At 47.6% G+C, this 27,834-nt stretch overlaps 1 protein-coding gene across 4 annotated transcripts; it reads left to right on the top strand.

Moving 5' to 3' along the window:
* Nucleotides 1-352: 352 nt before the first annotated feature.
* Nucleotides 353-26,047, top strand: LOC115332227 (actin, clone 403). 4 transcript variants are annotated; one of them, XM_040500660.2, is made up of 3 exons: nt 353-490; nt 22,815-22,953; nt 24,538-26,047. In XM_040500660.2, the coding sequence occupies exons 2-3, from the start codon at nt 22,828-22,830 to the stop codon at nt 25,540-25,542; spliced, it is 1,131 nt and encodes a 376-aa protein (XP_040356594.1). In that variant the 5' UTR covers nt 353-490; nt 22,815-22,827; the 3' UTR covers nt 25,543-26,047. The 4 variants fall into 4 exon arrangements, with proteins under 4 accessions (XP_040356594.1, XP_040356593.1, XP_029850485.1 ...); XM_040500659.2 differs by having other exon boundaries at nt 451-796; XM_029994625.4 differs by lacking the exon at nt 353-490 and adding an exon at nt 19,792-22,057.
* The last annotated feature ends 1,787 nt before the right edge of the window (nt 26,048-27,834 follow it).

Below are 27,834 nucleotides of genomic sequence, written 5' to 3'. Positions count from 1 at the left end.
TGACGGCTGAACCTGACTCGAATATTCCGAAGTTGTCATGGTGGGCATCGGATATGTCTCTGGGGTTCCCCAAATTCGGATGCTCTTCTCAGCAGGAGGGGGTCGGAGCACGAAGCCAGTCCGTCGCCCGGCTGCCACCGTCACCGACTCGCCAGACACCCCGAAGTTGGGGCAACCGGGCAGATAAAGCAAAAGCTACAAAAGCAAGCCCTCACAATAAACACCCCAAAACAGGAGCGGCAGGCACCAGAGAGAAAAACCATTGTATCTTTTATTTTCTCGGTAGCCGGCGGCGGGGGCAGCCAGCTCAAGCCGGCGAGGCGCGCGCTCGTCCAATCAGAGCGCGCGGTGGATTTCTTTACCATATTTGGAAGTACGCCACGCCTAACCGGGCTCCCCGGAAAAGTCGGTGTTTGACGTCGCGTTCACGACACCCACGAACGTCAAATCGAGCCCGTGTTGCGTGTTTCAAGACCCATTTGGCGCCACCGTGAGTCCCTTTGCCTTGTTCTCCTCATTCGACGGCATAGCCGAACAAAGAAAGCCCTTTAGAACGCGTCGAATCTCGAAAGAGTTTCCGTCGAGAACGCGACGACCGCGTCTGGTTTTAGAGCGACCGGGTCCTCCTCGCCTGATCGCTTGCGCCGTCTGCTAATGTTTCTCCCCCTTTCCTTGTCACACAAACGCTTTTGCGGACGGTCTCTGTCGTCGTTGAACAGCGTTGCACGGCCTGTCGACAACCTCGCCGGGGAAAAAAAGCGCCCACACTCTGTAGACAATTCCAATTTAGGATAAGGTAAGCGAACCCGAATTCCCCAATCTAGTGCCACCGCTGCGAGGCGACCATTGGTGGCCGACAAGACGCCGATGCGTCAAGCCGAGCCGGCATACCGGTCTTTTAGGCCTAGCATTTCCTCCGACTAATGTGGTGCCACGGACGAGACTTCATAAAAAAAAAAAACGCCAGCCTCTTTACTATAAATGAAGTGCCAATATTATCTCTGCTTGCTCGCACAATTAGTGCAGTTGCATAAGCAATGCTCCTGGGGTCGTTGCTGAATGCGAGCGCTGCAATGCCCCCGTGGACAATGAACCTTTTGCGTTTGCTTCCCTCATTTTCGGGCCTTCACCGAGTTTTACTCTTCTGGCACGCCGCTGAAAAGTCGAAATGAGTCTTGATATATGGATTATACGCATAGAGTTAACTGCGATTACTGGCTCAGCTGAAAAGTGCAGGCCGGTTTGGCTGTAAAAAAAGTAAAAAAAAAAAAAAAAAAGTACAAGTGTGAGGTTTTTTTCGCCGAGTCTACGGTCCCAGTGATTGGACATAGTTGAAGCTATCCCTCAGATCGGTACGATTATTTAAGATCATTTGGGTAGTTGGGTGTGTTTTATTTGAAAGAATTCTTATCATATCCCTTTTTGCGCGGTGTTGTACAAATGTGGAGTCCGGTCACGTCACGTTTCCCGACTTGAAATCACGTGGCATGCAAGCACGGAATACCCCCAAAATGTTGGCGGTCATTTTTTACAACCCCTGATGTCATTGCCATGCTCCAGCCACGATTTCGCCTCCCCGCAAATGCCTTTAAAAACTGCCCCCCCCCCCCCCGCCCCCCCCCCACCCCCCCAAAAAAAAAAAATCTGTGCCGATTTTTTAAAAAAAAAAGCTTACAATGCATTTGAGACAACCGTCTACGGGAAAATGTAAATTTCGTTTGCAGTAGTGCTAGTCATTTTGCGATGTCGTGAGTACCTACAGTACTGCGGAATGACATCATGTGCAAGCAATTATATCTGTGTGACCAGGTTATCGGAGGTTCTTTCATACACAGTTTTGCTATTTTTTTTTTCTTGTTAATTCTTGTTTATGCAAGCCTAGTGGTGCTTACAGTGTGCTAAGCTTCTACTTTAATGCTGGAAACACGAGGTTGAAACTTTGGAAGTGTCAAGGGTGCAGACTAGAGTGACTAGTGCATACAGCTCAGACTGGACAGAGAGCCTGATATGTGCATAAAGATATAGAACGAAACGTAAACTCTGGTTTAGGTATAGTGATGATGGCTAAAAAAAAACGTAAAAAAAATTAATAAAATAAAGCCGGATAACGTTTTTAATAGTTTCTTTTTTGTTTTTTTACTAATGAATAAGATGCTTGTAAAAAAAAAAAAAATGCGAGTAATCAGGGAGTGCACTGATGTGATTGCTGCGCCATTTGCTCCAAACTGTGCCAAAGTTCTTACCGTGCTACATTTGACCAAAATGTGAGGAATTTGCGCCAACATTGCGCCAGGGCTTAAGTTCACTTCAATACTACCGAAAATATAACAGCTGCAGGGGTTTTCAGGACTTTCGATAATCGCCTCAAATAACGTGCTATTCGATTTGATTTCGCACCAAGCACTGACAGTACTCGAAAGTTTCGCGATAAGTCTCGTGTTATGTTCTGGTGGAGCTTTGTTGAGTGCGCTTCTCACCGCATACTGGTGTACTGCAGTGAAGCGACAATTTTGCGAACTAGGCGTCGCTATGTTGCGTGCCTTGCTTCGCCGCAGCGCACTCACGTGCTAAGGGAAAAGGTACTCCTCCAGAGCGAGACGGGGTGACTTTTTTGTAGGTTTATTTTTTATGCTTTGTTTTTTGTCTGAATTAAGAATTGCAGTTTCGTTTCAACCCCTCTTAGAACTTGAAGGATACCTAAATCTAGGTGCTCAAAATGATTGTATTTGAACATTTGTTCAGTGGGATTTCGTACCTAAAATAATCATCCACGGCAGTTTGCGCTGTCCTTCATCAGTCGTCGTCGTGTTACCGTGTCTGGTGCTTCCATACGCAACTAAACAGCTAGTGTTTGTTCTCTTAATATTTGCCGTCTCTCCTCCTCACATTTTGCAGTGATATAAATGAAAATGAAGTGTGCAGTTGTGCTCCAAAAGCTTTTTCCTTCTCCAAAATGAAGTTTTGGCTGCTCCGAAATGACTACGACCAATCGCTTCACTGGGAGTGTTTGTTATTGTTTTATGCGGTGAATTATTTTGTATTCTATCAAAACGTACACGTTTCAGACGCCGAAAGCATATTTTTTGCTGTTTCCGACAACCGGGTTTCATAAGCACCACTTCTTGCGCCGTCATGAAACAATCCCAAAAAGTTGTGTTTTTTTTTTTTTTTTTTTTTTTGTTTGGAGTTATTTCTATCCTGAATTCCCTTTAAATGAGGAAGCATCACCGGAGGGTTTACACGAAGAGACGGCATTTTAGCACTCCTCGCTCGGCGACATTCAAGTCTCTCTTCCAGACCAGGTCTGCGACGAACTGGGTTAATCTATTTTTGGGACCTTGAGGGGCTACTTGCTGCTGCTTTTGGGGGCCTTTAAGTTAGTTGTCTCGCATAGATACAGCGACCGTAGAACTCGGGCTCCTATCGCTACGACATCAGACAAAGGAAAAAAAAAAAAAAAAAAGAAAGTAGACGAGGCGTTACGTGCTAGAATTAACTCGCAGGAAATGAGAATCCAAAAACCCATTAAAAATTAAAAAAAAAGTCACGAAGGAAATTAAGAAAAAAAGAAGCGTGTTAAAAAATGTGAGTGGTGTAGCGCTGTGCAGCTTTCTTTTAAATGGGTTTAAGCTCGTACCGGTACAACGGGATCATTATCCGGATGTGTGTGCAAGTTATACGCCATTTGGAAATAACGATAAAAAAAAAGAAGTTAAAAAACAGCGTTAGTTTATCTCTTATAATGAAATATTGGAATGCTATTCTGCTGTTTCGTCTAATGCGTTGTTTTATTCTTCTAAGCTTTAAGTGACGCGCAAGTGGAGGGTTAGGTGGGGCGCTCACTATGAAGGCTCGCGGAATCGGTTAGGCTTACCTGGGTTCAGCGCTTCTCGAAGTTTTAACGTAGTTTTCGACGCGTACGGCTCGCGAACATTGTAGGCGACTGTTCACTTGACTGTCTTAGTCGTCGTCAGTTAAAAACATCCCACGATTCGGCGGTAGCGTCGAGTGCGAGTCTACTTTTGCAACGAATGCCGATCGCAGCCTTAGCAGACGACGGGCGCTCGACTGGCGGTCGCCATCTTGTCGGTGGGCGAGGAGGACGCGAAGGAGGCGGAGAAGGAGAGTTGGGCAGTTGCCAGCCGAGGGGAGGCGAAAAGCGCCGTTGGCGGCGGCGGCGGAGGTGCGGCCTAAATTCGGTTGTCTACTCGGGGAGGGGAGGCGCGGGGGGTTCGGACCGGGGTTTTTCTGAGCCCTGTGGGTGCTTTCTAACCCGGGAGTCGGGAGAGGAGGCTGAGCGCGGGGTTTTTGGCATGTCCAAAATTGGGGCGGGACCGACCCGGCCGCGCCGGTCGGTGGAGCCGTTTTTATCCATTATTCGTCGCCGGTCTTCGACCGTTTGTCGCATGTTACGAGACGAGAAAAGAAAAAGAAGTAGAGTGAAGCTGGGTAAAATACGGGCATTTTTTTGCCTCGTTATTAGGTGCTTTATTAGCGGATATAGTTTAGTTATCTTTTAACCTTTTTTTTTTTTTTTTTTTTGAGGATAGAGTAAGTTGGAAGGGCGCCGCGGCTATTCAACTTGCCTAATAAGCCATGTTGACTGGGAGCTGTTCCTCTAACGAAACTGGGGTGCCGAGGGTCGTCAAGCTATGTCTGTGCAGGTTTTTTTTTTTCTTCCCTCGGTGTCCCTCCGTCATGGAGGGAGACACTTCACGAAAGATAAATTATTATTATTATTATTATTGCTGCTGCGTACCACTACTGTATCGCCCTTTTCCTATGGGAGGAGAACTTGACAGCCATAGCTGTGCATTTGCCGTTAATGCATGCTCATTAGCAAGCGTCAAAACTATGGTTCATGGCACACGATAAGTCGACTTACAAACAACCTGCACTGACAACAAGATGTGAATATTTTCTGTGTAAACTGTCGCCATACAGGCAAACGTACTTCATCTCGTAAGCAAGGTGTATTTGTCCCCAACACATACGTATATGTGACCGCTCTCCAATAGCACGCGCTTGATGCCCCCTAGTTGTAGATCGGAATGATTGGTCAATGGTCGTATCAGAGCAGTGATTCAGAAGCCGTCGGAATGATAGTGCAGAATTCATATCAGAATGATAGCTCAGGAATTGCATACCCGGAATGTATGATAGTTCGGGATCCGCATGTCAGGAATGGGCAGTCCAGGACGTAAGCATCAGAAAGACTGTGGTTCACGAATTACATGACAGGAATATTGATGGTCCAGGAATTATATATAGAGGTACTGAAGTGACCCGATTGATCGCTGGAGGTTTTCCGTGTTTGTTTATTTTTTGTTCCGCCCCCTTCTCTTAGAAAACATAAAACCTAAAGAAAAAGAAATGAAAGGCTCACCAAACTTTTGCCTTGCTGTGCCGATGGTGCGAGGGAGAAGTAGCTCTGTTGCGACTTAGCGAAACAAGGCAAGCAAAGTGTGGGGAAGAGAAGCGGTTGCTGCTATTTTAAGTTTACAAGATGGCCGCGCCGTCAAACTAATTCCCGTTTCTTTTTTTGTTTTTGTTTTTAAGCGTTGTTTATGCTGCATTGAGTCTGCTGTCGTCTTCAGCCGCTTTGTTAATTTTGTTTGGGGAGGATTCGTTGCCAGTCATGTCGACAGATGTCTCTGGCTGTCCAAAGTGGTTAGGGGTACTCGCCTTCTTTTATTCCTTTTTTTTTTATTAGTAGAATTTCGTTTAAGTGGGGAGACGACTTCTCTTCGCGTGGTTGTGCCACATGTGTTCGAATGAGCTAGGACACGCCACATTGAAGGTTCTACGTTATTGTTTTATTTTGTAAGCGTGATAAGTGTCTAGCTGGATACCGAACACGCTCAGATTGTCGAATTTGAATATAATTCTAGAAACTAGTAAATCAGTTTTTTTTTTTTTTTTTTTTTTTATTGCTACAAGAAAAAAAAATCGTAGTTTGGTTTGATTTTTAGTGACGAACGCTTCGGGGAGTGCGAATTAATTGAGCTTCGTCTAGACGTCCTGCCGTGTATCCTCCGCCCGAGGCAGAAATATATTTTTTTTTTTTTCGAAGCGCTACGTAATAAAAAAAGTTTTTTATTTTTTTTTTTATTTTTTATATCTGTTTTGTGAAGAAGGATGCAGAAAAACACAAGTAGAAAACAACCTCCGCTTACCTTTCCTGTAGTAGCGCTATCATTCGAAATTGGGGATTTAATAATAGGTTGCTTTTTGGCAAGGCCTAGGCACTTTTTTCGATTTTGTTTGTTTTTGTGGGTGATTTTGGAAGGGGGGCGTAGTAGTCGTTGGGACTTTAATTACAGTCTAAGGCTGCGTTGAGCAATCGCACCTACAATGTCCCGAGGGCTGCCAGTATTTGCCCAATAAAGTTGCTCCGGTAACCACGTAGAACCTGTCGGTGCGAACGGTGGCTGCTGTTATTCTACAAGCCGATCGACACGGTTTTGAACCTCGGACAACCTTAGTTGTGCGTATTTTTTTTTTTTCCTTCCGAATTTCAAGCTATCGTTTTGATTAGTTTATTTAATATTATTATTTTTTTTTTTTAGGCGGTTGCTTTGATTGTGCGCGCCAGTCTCCTTGTACGATTGAGCCCCATTATGACGGCACGTTGCAGCCTCTCCCAGCGCACTCATTGGCTCGTACAGTTCCCGGCCAGTTATAACGGTAGTCGTGTAGCCGATAGAAATGTAATAAGTGGGGACATAGGGTGGGTTCTCGGAATGGGCGCGAGTATCTTACGAAGTTTCGTGGCACCGTTTTAGGTTCCGTTGCCGGGGTAACGAATGATCTCCCCCCTTCTGCTGAGCAATATGCGCGTCTGCTGTGTTCGAAAAACCAGGTGATCGAGGCCCGGGGGTGACGGTGGTGGCGGTGTTTTTCGGTACGTGCGGGTAAACCGACGACCAATCGTCGGTAAACATTGTTTGGGCGAGTTTGGGAAATCGGGAGTGTCGACACTGGGGGAGCTAAGCCCGCCGGCAAAGACGATTTCAGGGTTATTATCCGGCGGACGTGATAAATACACACATTGCGCGCCCGCACACTCCGAAGCACGACGGAAGGCATAAATCGCGTGCTTAACTCCACATGTAAAAAAAAAGAAAAAAAAAATTGCTTTTTTTTGTTTGGTTTTTTGTCAGTGGCAATGAATGTCGGAAAAGGTGAATTGCGATGCCGCTTGCTAGGCGAGCTCCGAAACGCCGACGCTTACAGGGGAAAACCCGGTGTATCTCGACCGACGGAGGAAAACTTTTCGGAACTTGGTGCTAGTCGCGGTTCTGTATTTGTATTTAATCTTCTATTGTTATTATTACCGTTGCAAGCTTTATGTTCGAACCATCTGATCGACAGTAATATGGAAGTTATTTCGGCTGCGTCCGACGGAGATGGCGGAACTGTAAAGTCTCTGGTGTTGTTGTTGTCTTTTTTTGTTTTTTTGAGGGGAGGGGGGGGGGGGGGGGGGTGTGATAGTCGTCGACGGCGACTTCAGAAGCCCGTTTTAGGAAAAGACGCGCCGTGGAAGAAGACGTGATCACGTATACATACGCGCGGCGAAACAGGTCGAGGTAACGTTTTCGCGCAGGGGGGTGGGGGAGGGAAGTGGAAAGTACGCTGCGCCATTGCCAAGGTTAACGATCTGGGCCTCGAAGTGAAGAAAAAGGAGAGATCCGCCCGTTCGCCTACTTCCTTCTCCGCCGGTGAGAGAAAACAAGAAGAGCTGAGGTTGGTTGGCGTTTTCTTGGGTAGTTGGAGATCGCAAAATTAATCTAATGTAGCCTTTTTTTTTTTTTTTTTGACATTAGCCCGGAGGTTTTTGAACGATTTGGCTAAGGGGCCACATTGGGGAAGTGTCGCAGCGTGGAGGACCGGAAAATAAAGAATAGTATAGAAACGAGGAAATGGTAGAAACCTAGATAGGCTTCTACACGGAGAAATATAAACTAGAGCGCACATTTTAAGATTAATACATATTACTTTTTTTTTTTAATGCATCGTGTTGCTTCATTGTGACGTTATGAAACAATTGTGACCCCGAAAACTCGGCAGGCATAAATCAAAGTGCATAGGAACTTTGGCGCAATGATACTGGTGAATCCGGTATTGGCAGTATTCGATAGTTATGACACAGCCTTTACAAAAATTATCAATCACGTTTAATCGACTTTCTTCTGTATTCTTATAGAATACGTAAGAAATTCAATTGAAACTCACTGATAATTTTTGTAAGGGAGGACACTATAGGCACGATTTAGATGAGAAAGCGAAGGAATTTTGACGTAGCTACGAATGTAAAAAAAAGAAAAAAAAAATAATATAGCGGGAGTACCTGCGTTTGGATGCAGTTTTTTCTATCGCTATCGATATGTTCATTTTTCCGCGTCGCAACGTTTCTTTTTTTTTTTTTTTACGCGCGTTTATTTTTGCGTTTGTAGTTAGGGGCCGTTGGCTTGGCGTCACTGTAAAGGACGCCGCGAGCCGGGGTTTGAAAACCCCTCCGTTTCTTTGCCTTTTACGCATCATTTTTATTAAAGGTTCGAAATGATTCCGAGGAGCGACCATTTTTCGTAGATGCCGCGTAGTCTGATCTCATAAATAATGTACGAGATCTTCGGTAGATGGCGCGCCGCCCGATAGATGGCGCGCCGCTGTGTTCTCTAAGAGTTCTCTGGTCGTAAAGCGATCCCAAGCCTTTCGTAATGCCGGCGACGACACACCCAAACGCAAATGTGTGATCTATAGCCTTTAGAGTAGCGACACGTAAGAAGACAGCACCCGCAGTGCCATGTGGAATCGTAGAAAAAAAGAGTCCCTATTTTAGTTCAAATTCGGCTGCGATATCCTCCGGAAGATCATGGTTACCAGCTATCGAAACGTTTATCTGAAAGAGCAGAAAAAGCTAGAACAGTCTGCGACAGAGCAAAGCGATATCGCCCGATCTTCCCGACGCCAAATCTAAAGCTCAAAAAGTTTTTTTCTTAAGTGTGTTTGGGTTATTTCGAGGTATGTTTCTGGTCGTTTATGTTCCACGCTAAATTGAGCGGGGAAAATGTCGTCACTTGACTCGATGTCACGTGACGTGTTCACAAATTCAGGTTACCCGCTAGATTTAGCGAGAAAATTGACGTCACGCGACCTCGACGCCACCTTAGTTTCCCCGCTAAATTTGGCGGGGAAGATGACGTCAGGTGACCCGCGGTCCTAATCTGGACATTTGGCGAAAAACATCGGCGACAAATCCGACGGCTCTGATGGGCCGGCGCCAAGGTCAAGTGCGGCGTTGGCCAATCGCGGGTGCCCGATTTCTCACCTACTTTTCCGCCGAGTCCATATTAGGGCCCCTAATAACACGCGATGTAAACGCCAATTTAGTTTACCCGCTAAGTTCAGCGGGAACACTGACGCATGACCGGCCGCGGCTCTTTCAGTTAGGTCTGCAGAATCAACTCCAACGTAGTTGATTCTGCCCGATTTTTTTTTTTTTTAAATCTTAATTGTAGGCAGTTTTTGGTCGCTCTACACTAAACAACAAATGTGGGCGTCCACAATGTAATCGAGGAACGAGGCGCCGATACTCGAAAAAGCATAGCCCATTTGATAGCTCTGTGTGAGACTTTTTGATCGGCGACGCGGTAAAGGACGCTGGGTGCATGTAGTCGCGAGCTGATGAGGTGTACGAGTTTCTAAGTGACGAAGTCTCGCGCCATTGTTCTCTGTCTCCACCTCGAGGGGCCAAAAAAGTGTCGAGTCATGTCTGCGACGGGGATGCCCTTGACAGATACCGCGTTCCGAGACCTTGCAAAGTAGTGCGTCAGAGACGACGCTGACGGTCGCCGGAGCGAAGCGCCAGCCGCCCTTTCCGTACTCGGTTTCTTCGAACCGACGGGGGTGATTACCAGACTTTGTTATTATTGGGGGATGGTATCGTCTGCCCCTAGCTTGTACTGATGGATGGATGAGGCCGAACCCTTTGAATAGGGGGGCGGCTCGCGCCACCTAGCGAGTGTGCCCCAACCGTCACGCCCCTGGCGGCTACGTGGAGAACTGAACACAGGAGAACAACACGAGTTGTTTTGTTAGTGCTTCGGGCGCAGCATTAGTCTGCATGGGGTTCGAGTGTGGGATCGATGAGGCGCCGATTGCACCCGAATTGGAGACGAAAGCTGGGGTACAATTCGTACCCGACGACCCCATGTCGCGTAACACTATACTGCTGACACGTACGAAGAGAAATCGGAAAATTGTGCAGTTTTATGAACGTATAATTAGTACTTTTGAGTGGTTCCAGACAATCTCCCATGCTGTACACATGTATTATAATCCTAAAACACGCGACAGATTGTCAGTGCTCTGCGTCGCTTAATAGAAATTATGGCTAATTTTATAATCGTTCAAAACGGGTGGAAGACAACAATACCATTTCTGACGGGGAAAGTGGGGTAGACAACTGTGGCCAAACGTTGAAATGGCATGCCCGTTCTTCGTTGAGAGAAATGCACCTATAATAGGGCTAGACCATTCGTCGATTAACCTGACGATTATTGGATGAATGCTTTAATCGCGTTTAATTTAATCGGTAATATTCTGACGACCCACGAGGAAGGTCAAAAAGAAACGCTTTCACTAGGCAGACGGGGAAGAGAACACCTTTCTGAAGGGCAAACTTCAGGTGAAATGTTAACCCAAAGTAAACTGTAGGGCCAAGATTTGTAACTAAGCGCAGAAGGTTACAGGTATTCCGGGCATTTCAACGCCGCTCGAGCGTCCATTTAGCGCAGCAGGGTCTATCGTAGACAATCGAAGCAGGCCGCTCTTACCGGAGAATACCCACGAACCCCTTTGGCTCGTGCAGCTGAAGTGTGTGTGTCTTTGAACTGTTCTCAACTACGCACCGTGATTGATTCATAACCAAAATTGCATATTGAGCCCTTTATCACATAATCAACAAAAGCAAATCATAATATATATATATATATATATATATATATATATATATATATATATATACAAGTGTGTCGAACCGAAAAAAATACGGGTTCGGTTACGGTTCAGGTTCAGGTAAATGTATTTTGTTCCGGTTCAGTTCCGGTTCGATTAATTCGATCCGCGAACCGGTTCGTGGCGCTGAACCGGTTCGCGAACCGGTTCGGAAATTATAAATGACAAATTGGAACATCAAAATAAATTACAAATGAAACATCTGAAATCAGCACATACGAAACGGGATACATCGAGTTTCCGGTACGAAAAAATACGGCATGTAAATCTTGACACTTCATAGCTCGATATACTCTGACCAGTGGTTGGGGCAGCGAAGAGCAGATATAATTCATGAATTCTCATTTCAACTGTAAATAAAATTTCTTTGTCTCCCTCAAACATTATCAAACTCCACAGCCTTTTCTTTTCTCGTTCCGATGGAAGCAAGCTTCAAGAACTCGCGCGTTCTAGAAACGTGTTATGAAATGAGCACACAGCAGCATTTAGGATTTACGAGATTGTAGAAAAATAAAATCCCGTGACGCGATTTTTTTTTTTTTTCACAGCCTTCCAATTCTTTTTCTTCCGTGCAAGCCGCGACCAGCGCAATACTGGTTCCTATGTCAAGATTCATGGATGCAGCGTTTGTCAAGATTCATGAATGCAGCGTTTATATTCCTAAGACTGAGTGCAGAAGAAAAATATGTAAGCGAGGTGTGTGTCAGTTGACGGCACTTAAAAAACAAATGGCATTGATAGCACATTTATTGTCAACAGCGCGAGGCCGAACCGTTTTGACATGAGCCGGTAACCGTTATTTTTTTCCGGTTCAGTTCGGGTTCGGGTTCATCGCGATAACAATATAGCGGTTCGGGTTCAGTTCCGGTTTTCGGTTCGGTTCCGGTTCGACACCCTGATATATATATATATATATATATATATATGATGCATGGAAATGGACGAGACCGATTATTCGGGTAATTAATCGATGAAAGGGTGGCGATAAATCGGGTTAAAATATTGAATCGATGTCCAGCCCTAATTTATATACGTTATGTGGTCGTTTCGGGTCAGCCTGCTCGATGGAAGAAGCTTACGTAACGTATACAGTCCACGTGCCATGTGTTGGGTAAACGCCGAGTTATGTAGGCAACGAGATGGAGAACACAAGGGGATGCCTTGCGAAGCGCTTGGTGTGGGCGAATTACATGTGAAACGACGAGCTGAGCTAGTTGCTGTGTTTGCCCTTTTCTCTCTCTTCGTGTACCTTCCTACGCTCTGCTGGTATCTTAGTGGTGAGCCACCTTGCACCTATAGGCTTATACAAACATGCATGTTTAAAGCCGGCAGAAGAGGGATACGACAGCGGCGCCTTTTGATTTCGTTTACGCACAGCAGCTCATTTTTGTGTGCGCCGTACAGGAACAGCGACGCATTCTACCGAGATGGACAAATTCACCTGCAAAACAAAACATGTCTGAAAGTTGAGATCAATGCAACACGAGGGACGGCGGATGTTTTGTCTACGGAATACCGGGGGTTCAGTGGCATTAAAAAATAATAAAACTGTGGTGTTTTTTTTTTTGTTTTTTTTTTTTTTAATAATAACGTTACTTTTATATTTGACAAGCTTAAGCAGCTCTAAATTGGACGTGTCAAAGGCGGCGGGTATTCTAAATATTTATTTAGGGGGGAAAAAAAGTGGGGACAGGAAACAAAAACGCCATGGGTGTTCGAATGTTGTCTTAGGCCTTCACGAAGTTTTCGTCTACCAGTGAAGTGAATTCGTTGTGTTTCCCTACTCCGAATACGGTAACTTTAACTGCACTTTCGCTACATTATTTTTTTTTCTTATTTATTTTAAATGTGGGTAACATTGGTGACATGCGAATGGGTTTAGGGTAATGCCAGAACGTCAATTGCACCGTGCACTTACACGCGTTTGTCGTTTGCATCTGTCATTGAAAGTAGCCAGGATCACAACCACAGTGATGTGCTTTGTGCGCCAAACTGCGCCAAAGGGCCTTACCCCGCTACATCCTGGTATGCATTGTACCAAATTTGGGGAATTTGCTGCAACGTTGCGCCAAAACTTAATGATGGTGAAAATAAAATAGCTCGGGCCTCGCTACGTTGCCGGATTGTTACGATACGCTTGTGCGGGTTCTTCGGAATTTTCAGTTATCTCCTCAAATAACCTACTATTCGTTTTGGTTTCGCTGCAAACACTGCCAGTACTCGAGAAATTTCGCAGTAATTCTCACGTTCGTGGTCTTGTTCTGGCCAGTTAGTAGTCAGTATCGTTGAGTGCGCTTTTCGCCCCACTGATGTACTGCAGTGGAGCGACAACCGCGGAGTTGTCATCGCGATTTTGCGTGTCTTGCTTCGCCGCAGCGCACCCGCGAGCTTGGGGGGGGAGGAGGAGGAGGAGGAGGAGGAGGAGGAGGAGGAGGAGGAGGAGGAGGAGGAGGAGGAGGAGGAGGAGGGGGGGAGGAGGGAGGGAGGGAGGGAGGGGGGGAGGGGGAGGGAGGGGGGAAATGCACTCCTCCAGAACGAGACGTGGCACAATTTCTGAATAAAGCTTCAACTTGTATACACGCCTTTCCGAGGCTTACACATCCACACCACAGCCCAGCGTGCACGACCTTCCCGTCCCGGCACTCGCGGGCTCGTGTCATTCGAAAGGAAGGGAAACGTGTGCCATACGCACAAACTCTGAAGATGGCGTCTGCCGGAAGCACTTCAGTGGAACGATCTGGGCGCCATATTTGAGGTCGATGTTTAGCGTGCAGAACGAGCTCTGCTCACTTTAAAGGAACCCCCCCCCCCCCCTCCCCCCAAATATGGCGATTCAATATGGTGTCAGAAGATTACCCAATTAATATTTTGCTACAGAGTCGCGTATATTTTTAATGAAGCCAAAAATCGCAATTGCTCGCGCAAGGGGAGAGTGAGTGCCGGAAGTCACGTGGCTACTACACCCGACCATGCGCTTCTCTTTTTTCCCTTTCTTTTTTTTTGCTCGCGCGCACCAGACGACATGCTTTGCGGGAACCGTTTGCCGTGCGATTGCTTTGCAGTTATGTTTGTTCCGCTCGCTGTTCTGCACTTCAAGATGGCTTGTTTGAAGAGTTGGAAATGACAAGTGGTGCCCGTGGTGAATGCGAGTGAACGGCTCCAAAAAGAATGCCCCAATATGTTTCGTGAAGAGCTGCCTCACAGGTCCTCCATCCGAAAGAGGCATTGTGCGGCAGAGTCTGCACAAGTTTCCGAAAGATCAATGGGATCGGGACCAATGTCTGGAATTCCTGCAAAACATTTACGGGCACCTCGGAAAGCGGACGCTACCCGATTTATATGCTCCCTTGCATTTTTGTGGAAAGTGACTACATTGAGTTCGCAAGTGTCTAACAGGGATGTGGACCGTTTCGTCCACATTTTTTTTTTCAATAGTTATTTCTATAAAAAAAGAAAAAGTGTAATTATTGCGAAATGTTGGACTAAAAAAAAAAATGAAGAAAAATGGTACACCCAAACTCTGGATCGAACCCGAGCCCATTTCGTGTGAAGCGGTCACCCTTCCACTGAGGTACTGGTGGAAGTCTCGTTCGTAGTAATGCAGCCGGTCGACTGTAGGTGGGAAAGTTTGCTGCCGATTTCCCTCCAGCAAGGCACTCCCTAGGCTCGAAGTCGGGCATCACCACGCATTGCATGGCCACATTCGCACCCAGTAACGTACGCGTGCATATTCAACTCGAAGTACGCACTTCGGGCTTGACGTTAGCGCGAGCGATGTCTTCACAGCCACGAGAAGGGGGCGACGGCTCGGCGACGTCTTCGTGCAAATCCGCTTGGTGGTCGGGCGTGTCGTACGGGATGAATCCCAATTCTTTCGATCGGTCCCAAATTCCTCTTTCGAAGGAAGACAGATTCACCGGTAACGCGAACGACAGTTCTGAAGGGGACTCGCGGGACTGGCTGGCTGAACGGCCATCGCCGTCCAGGGGCCCTAATCTGGACACTTCGCGGAAAAGTCGGCGAGAAATCCTGCGGCTATGATTGGCCGGCGTCACAGCCCGTGAGTCCCACGATACGCGATACGACGCCATGTTGAAAATTGCGCAGTGAACGCACAGAATGCTTCCAATTTTGTTTGAAACTTTTTTTTTTTTTCATTCGACATATTTGCAGTTTTTTTTTAATTCACAAAGAATGGGTTTCATTTTTTTCTTCTTCTATCTCTAATATTGAGTGTGTGCCTTCGATGACTCGCGAAATTTGGTGGTTGTGTCTTAACCTTAGGAAGCGGCCTGTGAGCACGGAGATGAGTGTGAGGAGTGCGACTCAAACCGGCCAGTTCTCGATCGGCGGTTTTCTGGAGGAAAGAAACCGAATTTCGAGCCGCTAATTCTGGTGTGGGTAGTTGGGTATCGTATGTGACGTACAACTAGAAACCACGTCGAAAAAGAACTTTGAATGCTCGCCGTGAGCACGCGCTCACCAGTCGCGCAGCTCCACACCTATGACCGCCAGTGAACACTCATTATGTTATGAACAGCAATATCCTAAGGGCATCTTATTTTTTTTTAATTTGAGATTTTGCAGGGATACTTTGATATTGCAAGAGGATTAATACTGACTCTCGTCTAAATTTATTTTTATGCTTTTCTTTTTAATCTGAATTAAGAAGGGCAGTTTTCTTTCAACCTCTAGAGCTCGAAGAAAACCTAAATGTAGGCGCTTAAAATTTTTGTATTCTAACATCAGTGAGATTTTGTGCCTAAAATTACCATTCGCGGCAGTCCGTCCTTGATCAGTCGTCTTGTTACCGTGCTGGTGCTCCTACACGCGGCTAAGCAGGCCATTGCGTGAATCCTAATTTAATCTTCGCGGCGATGCGAATGAAAATGAGGTGTGCGCTTATGCCGCAACAGCTCTTCTTGCTGCTTCAAAATTGGGTTTTGACCGCTCCAAGAGCTGCCTCCAAAGTAAAGACCCAAACCCGTTCACATCGCCGTAAATATTGAGGCACACCTTTGGTCTGGCATGTCACGTGTAAAAACCGTAAAGCGGACCTTACCGGTTTAAAGGACCGTTCGCACGGTGCCGTTTGACCGCGAAAAAGAATCCGTTGCGCTTGCCTACATCGGAAACTAAAAAAGAAACAAATGTTAGTGCGTTCCTTCTGCAGAGTCTGCGCGCTGGGAAGAGGTGACTGACGCGTCTCGGGGGAGCGGGCGTGACGTCATCGATGACTCACACTCCCCTGGCCGAGGGGCGGCTGTCGGTTTGATGCATCGGATGGCAGGCGCTCCCGCCGAGATCGCCATTGAGCTGCGACGAGTGTGCCGACCGATTGATTAATCCCTACGATTCTGTTGGCGTTTTCTTTTGCGGGTAAAGAAAGGGGTTGTTTGACTGGACCTTGATCCGCTTCCCTCGATAGGTTTTTTTGTTGCTTTATGGTGGACAATCGTCGGTACTAAGATATCGTGTTTATTTGTTTGTTTTGTTTTTTTCCCTTCGTTGTTTATGTAGTGTACACTTCTCGGAATGGAATCCCTGACGTTGATAGCCTGTGAAACGCCCGTCAGCTTTTCTCCCTGGGCTCGGGTGTCGATTTGGGCATTCAATGCACGTGTTGAGGCTGCCTTCGTTTTTTTTCCCGAACTTCCCCCGGAAAGAGCGTTAGACGCGAGCGCGCTTGATGGGCGATCGTCCGCCGCACGCCGGGCTAGCAATTGCACTTTGGGTCGCTACGCGAGAATTTAATTGATTGATTGATTGAGGTTTTATGGCGCAAAAACACCGGGAAAGCAGCGAGCACCGAAGAAAATATAGCGCGCAAAACGCAGAGAACAAAGCAGAAGAAGCAGGCAGAGCAAGCGCTAACTTACTACTAACAAATATTCAACCGAAAAAAAAAAAAAATAATAAACACGAGCAATTACAGCGAAAAACAAACCGAACTCGAGACTCGCTTAGCGCGCTATATTTGATTTTCTTCAGTTATGAACCAAGTTCCAACTAGCCCACATCGCCACTTAAGTAGTGCAACCACTGATGGGAAATCCAGACATTTGGCATTGCACAAACTAGGGCGAAACAGACAGGAATTTCGGGGAAAACAAATAGCCTTTTATAGGACCAGGGCCGCCCAGATTGAGAGAGGCATAAACCGAGGACACGTGACAGGGATGTCGCGAACTTTGTCGAACTGGTTTGGCGAACCTTCGAACTCCCGGCGAAATTCGACGGATTTAAACTTCCTAACCAGCGTCGTACGTCTTTTTTTTTTTTTTTTTTTTTTTAAAGGAACATTTTTATTATTAGAAGGGCGGGAGGAATCGTATGTTTGTCTGACCTGGGCTAGGTGGCGCAAGCTGCCGCCTCCTTCCAAACGGTAGAGCTATTAATATCCATCCATCCCGGAGGCGGAGACGTCTTTAGGCGATCGACGCTTTCGGCGTCCCCTCGCAGCTCGTGCTGCAAATGCGGCCCGTAAACCACGTGACCCCGATAGTTGGGGAAAACTCTCTCGAGTGCTACAACACTGGCAGCAAGCTCCTCGATGCTCGGCTGATTTGACGGAATGTCCGTGCGCTGGAATGCCGAGCGAATTACACGCACGGAATCCTATGGCGTACACATTTCGTGTATGAGTAGGAAGAGTAAACGACAGGAAAAAAAAAAAATAATAACGACGACGATGCGTGATTGTTTATGACGTAATTTCGGAGCTGCCCAAATCAGGTGTTGTTGGAGCGGACAAACAAGTACAGTCTGAGAAAAAAAAGAAAACGAACAAGGTTTTTTTTAGTTTGTGTTGCACTTGCGCTCATTAGTAATGTTCGACCGAGTTCAGAACCCAACAGTTTTTTTCTTCCTTCTTGTAATCGACATAACGAGGCTTTTTTTCTTTTTTGGAGGGGGGAAAGGGGGGGGGGGGCGTGAAGTAGTAGGGACGCGTAGTTATGGGTAATAGTTACGGAAGTGCGCACAAAATAAATAAAAAGAAGCAAAAAAAAAAAAGGTGTAAGCGTGCGCTTTGCTGCTCCCTTTCCCAGGAGACCTTAGGCGCCGGTAATAGTTCTCTGCAAAGTAAGAAACGGCAAAGGTACGGCTACCCGTTTTACGCGGTGATTTCGGTAACTTCAAAGAATCAAGGTCAAGAATGCGATTTTCGGATGCTCGCTCGGTAGGGTTTCCTTCTGGTTTTTTTTTTTCTTTCTTTGTTTTGTAAGAGTAGTTAAATGCGTTTTTTTTTTTTTAATTTTGTTGTACGATAATTTTTTTTAACCGGTCTTCGGTTCTATTTTTGTGGCGTCACTCGAGCGGTTTACGGAGCGTTGTTTTGTTTATCTTCGCAGTTCTGTGTTCTAAATAAAATCGGTAGAATTAATCGAAACAATAAAAACAACACAATAAAAATAAAATAATGAGGTTGGGCGGTATGCGTTACGATGTTACGTACTATAATTACTATCGTTAAACGCGTCTTTATTGAAAGTGACTTCGAACATGTCACACCCGAACTGGCACAGAACGGCGCGTCCATGCCATTTCGTGAAGCTGAGGCATCGTGCAAGCTCGCAAAAAAAAAAAAAAAAAAAAAAAAGCATTAGATTTTAACGTGCACCACGCAGTAGTAGTGATACACGACCGCACGCCGGTACGATGCTCATCCAAATCTGAAACGGGTGGGAATCGAACCCAGGATCCGTCCTGGGTTTTGCAGCGCGAGCTTTCGCTCCAGATACTACGAGCTGCGGTGCGCGCTAGCCATAGTTGTAGGAGTTACCGAAAAAAGAAGGAACGAAATAGGTTACTCGTTACTTGCAGGTCGCGTTACCGACCTACGTTACCTGAAAGAAAAACGAAACGCATTACCGTTACAAATCAAATGTAACGCACGTTACTTTTCTCATTTCTACTGTTTTGACGTTACAGGTATCCATATGCGCCGTATGTCAAAAATAAGTCCACGGCGAAACTGAACATTATTGATTACCTTATATTTCTACGTTTTCACCTAAAAACAAAAAAAAGAAAAACGCAATTACGAGGCTCAATGACACACACCCCATCTAAATAAAGTTTGTCCAACAAAGCAGCACAAAAAAAAAAACAAAAAAAAACACGCAAATTACACAATTTGGCGCCTAAAAACGCAAAAACATTTGGGTAATTTTTTTTTTAAGTTGGGATTTTTTATTAAGTCGTGAAAAACGTGTAACGTGACTACGTAATTCGTTACTGAAACAAGTAAATACGTTACACGCGCTTACGTTCTATCCACCCGTTACCGAAAAAAGTAACGAAAGTAGGTTACACGTACTTACATTTTTGCTTACATATTCTTCCCGAGACTTGAAAAAAAATATCACACATGTTTTTTTTTGTGTTTCAAGGGGCCAAGTTATGTGATTTTTGTGCGTTATTTACGGTTTTTCTCGTATTGAGGTGAAATGGTTAGAAGTAGAGGGTAATTATGTTCAGTTTCTCTATGCACATATTGTCTTGAAACACGTTACACGTTACCGCCCACACTGGCGCTGACATGCTCTAGTGGAATAAGGGCGGATGTAACCTATGTGGTGACTTACGGTGCTGGGCCTTTCGAAGTAGAGTGCGAAAGGGCTCCGAAGTCGAGTACGTGCTAACAGCGTCGCGCGCTGTATATACATTCATGCTCGTAGACAACTGCACCGAATTGTGGTGAAATAACTTGAGTGTCTTTTTCTCTCTCTCTCGCACTCACTCACTCGCGTGCACAACCACAGCAGTCCTTTTTTTTTTTTTTTTTTTCATTGCTTGTTTTCTTGTTGTGTGTGTGTGTGTTTTAATATGAAACTAAATTGTCGGACACTATTCTAGTAATCGCGACAGAAATGTTTCGAGTGGAGTGAATGTTGTGTGGGTGCCGACATCCCTCTCTCTCTCTCCTCGGCGCTGTTGAGTCGAGTGGGAGAGAGGTTATTTTGGGACGACATGATGACTCTGTACCGCAAACACCGACCCGGTAAACGCTGTAGGGATGATGCACCCACGACGTTCTCCGAGAGGAAATAAAATAAACGTCGGCTGAATGGTTCGCCAAGAATTAGTCGTCGGTGGAACACGTCCTTAATGCCGTAGGGAGTACATCCCTACACGACATTCGTGGCTCGTATACATCGGCGTTTATGTTCTCGTGTCGGAATCGATGTGTGTACACACCAACGCGCGGCTATATGACGTTGTGCCGCTGCGGTAGTGTGGCTGTTCGGCACGGCGCAACGCATTTCTCAATAATATAAAACCTTAATTAGGTACACCTATACACAGGAAAGGTCTGCGTTGGCTGACGACTGGTAACACGAACATTCAGATCGTGGCCAACTATGACGATGTTTAGAGCACGATGGTTGTTTAAACAAAAAAGCGTAAGCTAACGTTGGTTAGCTTAGCCCTTCGCGAAATAAACGATTTTGTGAACGGCTAGTTCAGATCGCGATTACGAGAGAACCGATATATACGGCGGTTGTTCGGATCTCTCGTGTGGGAGGCGCTAACGCAGTGAAAATGAAGGATTGAATCTCTGCCGTTAATTGAGTAGGCGCCGGACACCGCACCCATTGCGGTTTTCCGTAGAGAAGACTGCTCTTATCACGAGGACAGTTCAGTCAGATTTTCAGGAAGTCCGATACTTTAAATGAGCGATTAGCGTACCTGTCCATCGAATCTGACGGAAGTAGATGTTGCTGGAAGTGATACTCTGGCGGTTACCGATCGTGGATACAGGCTGTTCGATGACAGTAATCGATAGTGGCTACGGCCTTTTGAATGAAGATAACCAACCCTGGTTACAGCCCGTTGCTTTAAGTTTAATAGAAAAAAGTAACTGCGCTGCTGTTTTGTCATTAAAGGTTTTCCTCAAGGTCATTGTTTGCTGCGAAAGCTTCGTAGTCGAAACGGCTTGCACCTCGCCGTTTTTTGATAGCGAGATTAGGTTCAAGTTCGGTTTAATAATCACCTAGTTCTAGCTGAGACCAGTTTAGCTACGGCTTAAAAGTGGGTTGGGACGGCATATACATGACCAGCTTGCGTCTAGTAACACCTTCGCTGTCTTCGTTGAACCATTCGAAGTGACAAAGCTACACTTCCGCCGATAATATTCCGAAGGCAAAGAGGTGTGAGTGGCAAATAACTTTTGGTGTTGCATGCTGACCTTCGAGTTTTCTCCTTGGTGGAGTTAGGTGGTTCTTTGCTATTGAATTATTCGCGAGAATGAAACAAACAAATAAATAAGACGACGTTGAAAGCGGTTGAACAGAGACTGTGCAAACTAACACTGAAAATATTTGGCGACAGATCGGTTAGAACTCCTGATCGAAGTTCGGAGCGTGATTTCCAAAACAACAAACTGCGCTGGAAAAAAAAAAAAAAAATAAAAAAAAAATTGTGATAGGCGGTAAAAAAAAAAAGAAAAAAAAAAAAAGAAGGTATTAGCTTGATGAATTTTTTAAAAAAGCGAAGTTTAGAAGCGTCCATTTTCGATGGATTTTTCGCAAAATGGTGCAAAATTTGCGGCCACTCCGTCGCAAGTTTGCAGGTTGGTGGTCAATACTTTCCCCGTGATTAAAAAAATAGAAGGGAAGGACGAGGGCTAGCCCGTTGGGTACGCACGGCGGCGGCAAGGCCAAACCGGGACATGGCTCGGCCGGCTTTTCCCACCCGCGGTCCGTGCCCGGGGCCCGAAATAGCCAGCCTCCTCGCCGAGCCTGCTCGCAGCCTTCCAAGCCCATCTTGGGCCTAGGAGCCGAACCCCCCTCGCGCGGCCGCGGGGTTCGGGCGCGCTCCGCCGCTGCCGTATATGGCGCTGCGCCGCGGCACGCGCGACGTCACGTCCGGGTCACGTGGGGGCGGGCTTCCGCCGGCCGGCCTCCGTTCCCACCCCCCCTGGGATAAAAGCGGCGGGCGGCCGGTTCGGAGGCATCACTCCTCCGGGGCTCGGCGTTTCAACGAGGTCGGCTCTTGCACTACATTGTTCTTTTCGAGCACCGCCAGCTCCAAGGTGTGTGTTCCGTCCAGCGTGGCTTTTACCAAGCTTCTCTCTCGACTTGGTGGATTTTGGTCGTCGGAGCAAGTCGCTTGGATTTGATCGTGGGGTGGGGTTTTGAGGGCATCTTTCTTCGCCGCTGGTCGTGAGTATTGGGGGAGTCTACGGTGCTGGGACAATGAGCTAGTTGGTCTAGAAAATTGGGGTACTTTGATTAATTAGTCATCGCGAAGTAGTGAGTCGCGTTTGTTTAAAATGGTCTCTTTTAATTTGGAAAGGCAGCGGGCCTTGAGCATTCGGCAGTTGGTCATCTGTGAACGAGGCGATTGTCTCACTTAATTGGTCTCGAGAAGCTTGAGACTAATGAGGGTGGGGCTGTTAGAACCATTCAGTTCACTAGCTAATTTGCCCGTCACTAGATCAGAAGCGGGAGCTTGGAGCGATGGACTTTATCGGGTAGTGGGTGTGTCCTGCAGCGCGAGGCGCCGAATTCAAAGTTGCGTATACGCTGATTGTAGCTGAAGGGTGACCAGCTGTCTCGTTGTGCGGGCCTAACTGCTTCGTTTCGTGCTCGCGGTGTAAGTGAATGTAGGCAGCTTGGTGTGGAGTGCAACAGGCAACTATTCCGGTTAGTTGGACGAGCACTAGGGGTCGAGCATTTTTCTGGAGTGGTTTAACTGTCTAGGATCGCGACAGTAGTGGCTGCTCCTGCGGCCGCGATCGAGCTCGTGCTTGAACCCGGTGGGGCGTCTGTTCTCTTTTGTGTGCGCAGCTAAACATCCGACATGTGTGACGACGAGGTTGCCGCTCTGGTGGTCGACAATGGCTCCGGCATGTGCAAGGCCGGCTTCGCCGGGGACGATGCCCCCCGCGCCGTGTTCCCCTCCATCGTGGGACGCCCCCGCCATCAGGTGAGAACCCCCCCCCCCCCCCCCCCCCCCCCCTTCCTTTGCCCTCTTTAGCACCTCTCCAGAACACCTAAGGCCTCCAGCAGCATAGGATGCCCTTTAGAACTATTTATTTACTCCGACCCCATCCAGGGTGCAAAAGTGTATTTTTGCTCCCTTAGCACCTAGATCCGAACATCCCTATATTACTCCCTTACGATTAAGGGTGTCAAGTTTGTACCATTAGTACCTTGACTTCTCATGTACTCTCTTACGACTGAGGCTGTAGACTCGTGCTCTCTCCTTCAGTACCCCACTCACGGATATTCGCGAACGTTGTTTCAGCCGTGCAAGCGCTCTCGATTGGAAGGCGTCTAGCGGAGAGAACTTCCCGTAACCTGCGATAATTCGACCACAGCCCGAAGGCCGCAGTCGTCGATTGATTAAATCTAAACGCGGATGTCATCAACACGTTCACCGTGATGACATCGCGATAACTAGAGTTACCGTGTTGTAGCTTCTTATCGTGATTTGTCACGTTGAAAACTAGACGAGTAGTCGCGCACGCCGCTTGAGGTGAATGCCCGACCCAGTCGGGGCGCTAACGGCTAGACACTGAACAGTTCCTCCCCGAGGCCGAATCGCTATAATGGTAGGTACCCTTTCCGCTAGAGCTAGTTGCTCGACATGCGCGAGACTGCTCGGTATTTAATCTAGAATAATTTTTCGGTTTCTTCATGGCGATGACCGGCTTGTTCACGGCCGCCGAGTGGGTACTAAAGGACTGATGGCGTAGCGTGATAAAGAAAGCGGGCACGTCTGCGCGCTCCTCGCTTCTAAATGAGGATTCCTCGGCGGCGCGTACGTACATAGTTCCCTCTCCCCCTAAGGGCGTGCAGTTATGTCAGGCGCGGGTGGCCTCGATTTTACGCGCGTTTCTTTCTATTTTGTGACCCCGTACAAGTGGGTGCTTTTGCCTCTTGAGATTCTTCTTCCCGCTGCTGCTGTTGTACTTCGTGGGGAGGACAAAGGCTTTCCTCTGCGGGGCCGCGGTGTAATTAAAGCCACCTTCCCCTCGTTTATGGAGGGAGGGTGCGGTAAAAGCGCATAGTTACAAGCCGATCTTATCTGGTTCTGGGATTACGAGAGAAATTGGGCTTCCGTAGATACTGCGTGAGGGTGGAGGGGGCGTGTGCTCTGTGCCTTGGCCTAGGATTATCTGGGTTGGCTCGTAGTGAATCGGAAAATATCGCTTGGGAGATAATTTCGGAGCGCAGAAGATTACGATTGCGATAAAGCAGGGGCTGTGGTAGGGTATCCATCGATGTACCTTATGATCTCTTAGCTTCAGAACTTTAGCCCAATTGTCTGCAATGGTCAAGTTTTGACGGGAAAGCTACGTAATGTTGACGGGTTAAATTTCAGCACGTGTTGTGATGGTATCGAACCTTGGCAGAATGGACCTTTGGAAGGTTATGGTTCCCTGGGACGATCGCCGAACTAGATACGTAGGATTATCTAAATGTAAAGGGTTGAGGTCCGTGTGGGACGTTACGTCACGCCTGGTGTTGACCGCCCGCCGCTCTCTTGCGCGTGTCCCCCTCCTAGGGTGTGATGGTCGGTATGGGCCAGAAGGACAGCTACGTGGGTGACGAAGCCCAGAGCAAGCGTGGTATCCTGACCCTGAAGTACCCCATCGAGCACGGCATCGTCACCAACTGGGACGACATGGAGAAGATCTGGCACCACACCTTCTACAACGAGCTCCGCGTGGCCCCCGAGGAGCACCCCGTCCTGTTGACCGAGGCCCCCCTGAACCCCAAGGCTAACCGCGAGAAGATGACCCAGATCATGTTCGAGACCTTCAACACCCCCGCCATGTACGTGGCCATCCAGGCTGTGCTCTCCCTGTACGCCTCCGGTCGTACCACGGGTATCGTGCTCGACTCCGGCGACGGCGTCTCCCACACCGTCCCCATCTACGAAGGGTACGCCCTGCCCCACGCCATCCTCCGTCTGGACTTGGCCGGCCGGGACCTGACCGACTACCTGATGAAGATCCTCACCGAGCGCGGCTACTCTTTCACCACCACCGCTGAGCGGGAAATTGTCCGCGACATCAAGGAGAAGCTCTGCTACGTCGCCCTGGACTTCGAGCAGGAGATGGCCACCGCCGCCTCCTCTTCTTCCCTGGAGAAGTCTTACGAGCTTCCCGACGGACAGGTCATCACCATCGGCAACGAGCGCTTCCGCTGCCCCGAGGCCCTGTTCCAGCCTTCCTTCCTGGGTATGGAATCGTGCGGCATCCACGAGACCACGTACAACTCCATCATGAAGTGCGACGTGGACATCCGTAAGGACCTGTACGCCAACACCGTCCTGTCCGGTGGAACCACGATGTACCCTGGTATCGCCGACCGCATGCAGAAGGAGATCACGGCCCTGGCGCCCTCCACCATGAAGATCAAGATCATCGCGCCCCCCGAGCGGAAGTACTCCGTCTGGATCGGCGGCTCCATCCTGGCGTCCCTGTCCACCTTCCAGCAGATGTGGATCTCCAAGCAGGAGTACGACGAGTCTGGCCCCAGCATCGTCCACCGCAAGTGCTTCTAAGCGCTTTCAACTGCCCACTTTACCATCAGCGGGAGGCGGCGGAGCGTCGAAAAACAAGCAACCGAAGAACGAAGAAAAAAAATGCAACAGCCGAACTTTCTTTCGAATACGCCGACATTTTTTTTTTTATCCCGGAATTTTTTTTTTATTTTTTTGTAATTTGTTTATTTGGGAGTTTAGGTCCCTACGTCGACCGCCTCATTTCTTTTTCCCTTTCATTTAAAACCCCTTTCCCCACTTTCTCGCGGTTTATTTTTCTCGCGTGGACGAACGGCGGCCATTGGATTCTACTGCCCTGGTTTTTACATGTTGGTGTCTTTAGCGGAGGTGTCGCGCCTAGGGGCCGATGCCCTAACGATGGTTTGCTAGGTTCGAGTGCAGTGGGGTTTGGCGGGGAGATTGTGGAAAAGAGTGCGCGTGTGTGCTGGGGACTGACTCCTCTCGGAATCTAAGTTAACAAATTTTTTTTTTCTTCATTGGTGGAATAAAAATTGTTTTTACAGTATTCTTGCTTTGTACTGTGGTTGCGGTTCTCTTCGCCTGCGAGTGGTTCTTCTTATTTGGAGACAACCATCCTGGCGAATGACCTGTTTATTCATTTAGTACTCCGGTATTCCTCGCTGCATGTCGGCAGTGCACTTTCTCTTTCCAGCGTTGGTTTCTGAAACCACTGGGCAATTGTTCCCGAGGGCTGCAGAGCTCGCACTGCTCAAGACCATTGGAATGGCATGTAGAGGGTGTCTTTATGCGCGCTTTTGCTTAGGGTGATCACATCTGGCTATTTGATTCCAAACGCTTATATGTACTTTTTTGCGCGCGCTCCTGGCGTTGACTATGCTACGGCGGCATTTTATTTTCAGCGATTTCTTTATTTTCCCAGGACCCTTAAATACCTTGGGTGTTTTCCCTGTGAGGGCGTGTTTGAGCACGTGCTCGCGGCATCCTGATTACGCACGAGATGTCCGTCATCGTTCGGATGGCGCACCTCTCGAGCAGCCTGAAGTCGAAAGGTCATGACCAACTCGTAACATCCTTGTGACAAGCCAACTGGGCCATGAACACTGGTTCCCCCAGCACAGCGCTTCCTCGGGGCTTCCAGCGTCCCTGCCAAGCTCGAGCGTTCGCGCAGTCGCAAGCATTAAGCTTATAAAACTTCAGCGCGCGCCCCCCCCTCTACCCCACCCCACCCCGAAATAGCAGAGACTAGTAACAGCACGATACAGTTGTGCGAACAAGCCTCGTCTCTGCGTATACGGCGAACTACAGCCGAAGCTACGGGCCACGGAAGTCTATTCGCGAGCCGGGTACATACCACGTGGTGCACCTGTGCGAACTCGTGTCAGCTTGGCGTCTGGGTTCTTCAGTCCCAGGCTCGCACAGTATACCGGCTTCTCTACATCGGTCCTATTTGACTGTTTTCTGTGTACGCGGAACCATAGGCGTAGACCGGGGTGCGGGGGGGGGGGGGGGGAGAGCCCCCGGGGATTCTTACCGAGACGCTGTTAACGTGCCAAGTAACGAGCTTCTATAGGAGCGGCATGTAAACAAAATAACGCCCACGTTGCCTTTATTGACAAAACACATGGGAAATGGAATTCTACCGTGCTTTCGTTAGCTTCAATCTCCAGTTATGGCAAAAATGTAACGCGCAAAACCCCCCCCCCCCCCCTCTCCCTCCTCCCCCCCCCCCCCCCCCCCCCCCGGGGAAAATGGAAAGTGTACGCCGCTGCGCAGAACTGACTGGCGAAAACAACCAGCTTTAACGAGTCAGATGTATGGTCCATGGAGCTTCAACAGTGTGCAGTGAGACATTCCTTGTCTTCTGTATGTCGTGCCAGAACCCGGAGAGCTTGCTTTTCGCGTGGTCAAAGTCACTGTTTCGTATAAATAAAAACTACTTTCCAGCATGTACGATGAAATGAGGGGAGACGATTCCGTTTTGAGCGTTATAATAAAAATACTCTTCAAGTGTTTTTCTTTTTTTTTTTTAACATTTTGATTGAAATTGACGGGTGTTTTTTTTTTTTTCAAGATTTTGAATTTTTGTGATTTCAGCCTTGGATCTTTTGGACGAAGCGAAATCTTCTCGTGGAATTGCACGTATCCGTGCCTTCCGCAGCTGTTCGTCTCGGGGAATCGCAACCAGGTGCAATTTTCGTTCGCCTTTTTTGTTGTTTCATTCAATAATTCTTAAACGACCAGAATTTTGTCTCATCGTCAGAACTACAATTGATTACGATGCTGAAAAAGAGAAAGAGGGCTAAGTGCTTTTACACGCGTTCAAGAATCACA

The sequence above is a fragment of the Ixodes scapularis genome, unplaced genomic scaffold (genome assembly GCF_016920785.2).
Source record: "Ixodes scapularis isolate PalLabHiFi unplaced genomic scaffold, ASM1692078v2 PGA_scaffold6__148_contigs__length_123643588, whole genome shotgun sequence".
Classification (NCBI taxonomy): domain Eukaryota; kingdom Metazoa; phylum Arthropoda; class Arachnida; order Ixodida; family Ixodidae; genus Ixodes; species Ixodes scapularis.
The sequence above is the reverse complement of the archived record's forward strand: the minus strand, read 5'-3'. Positions and strand labels throughout refer to the sequence as shown.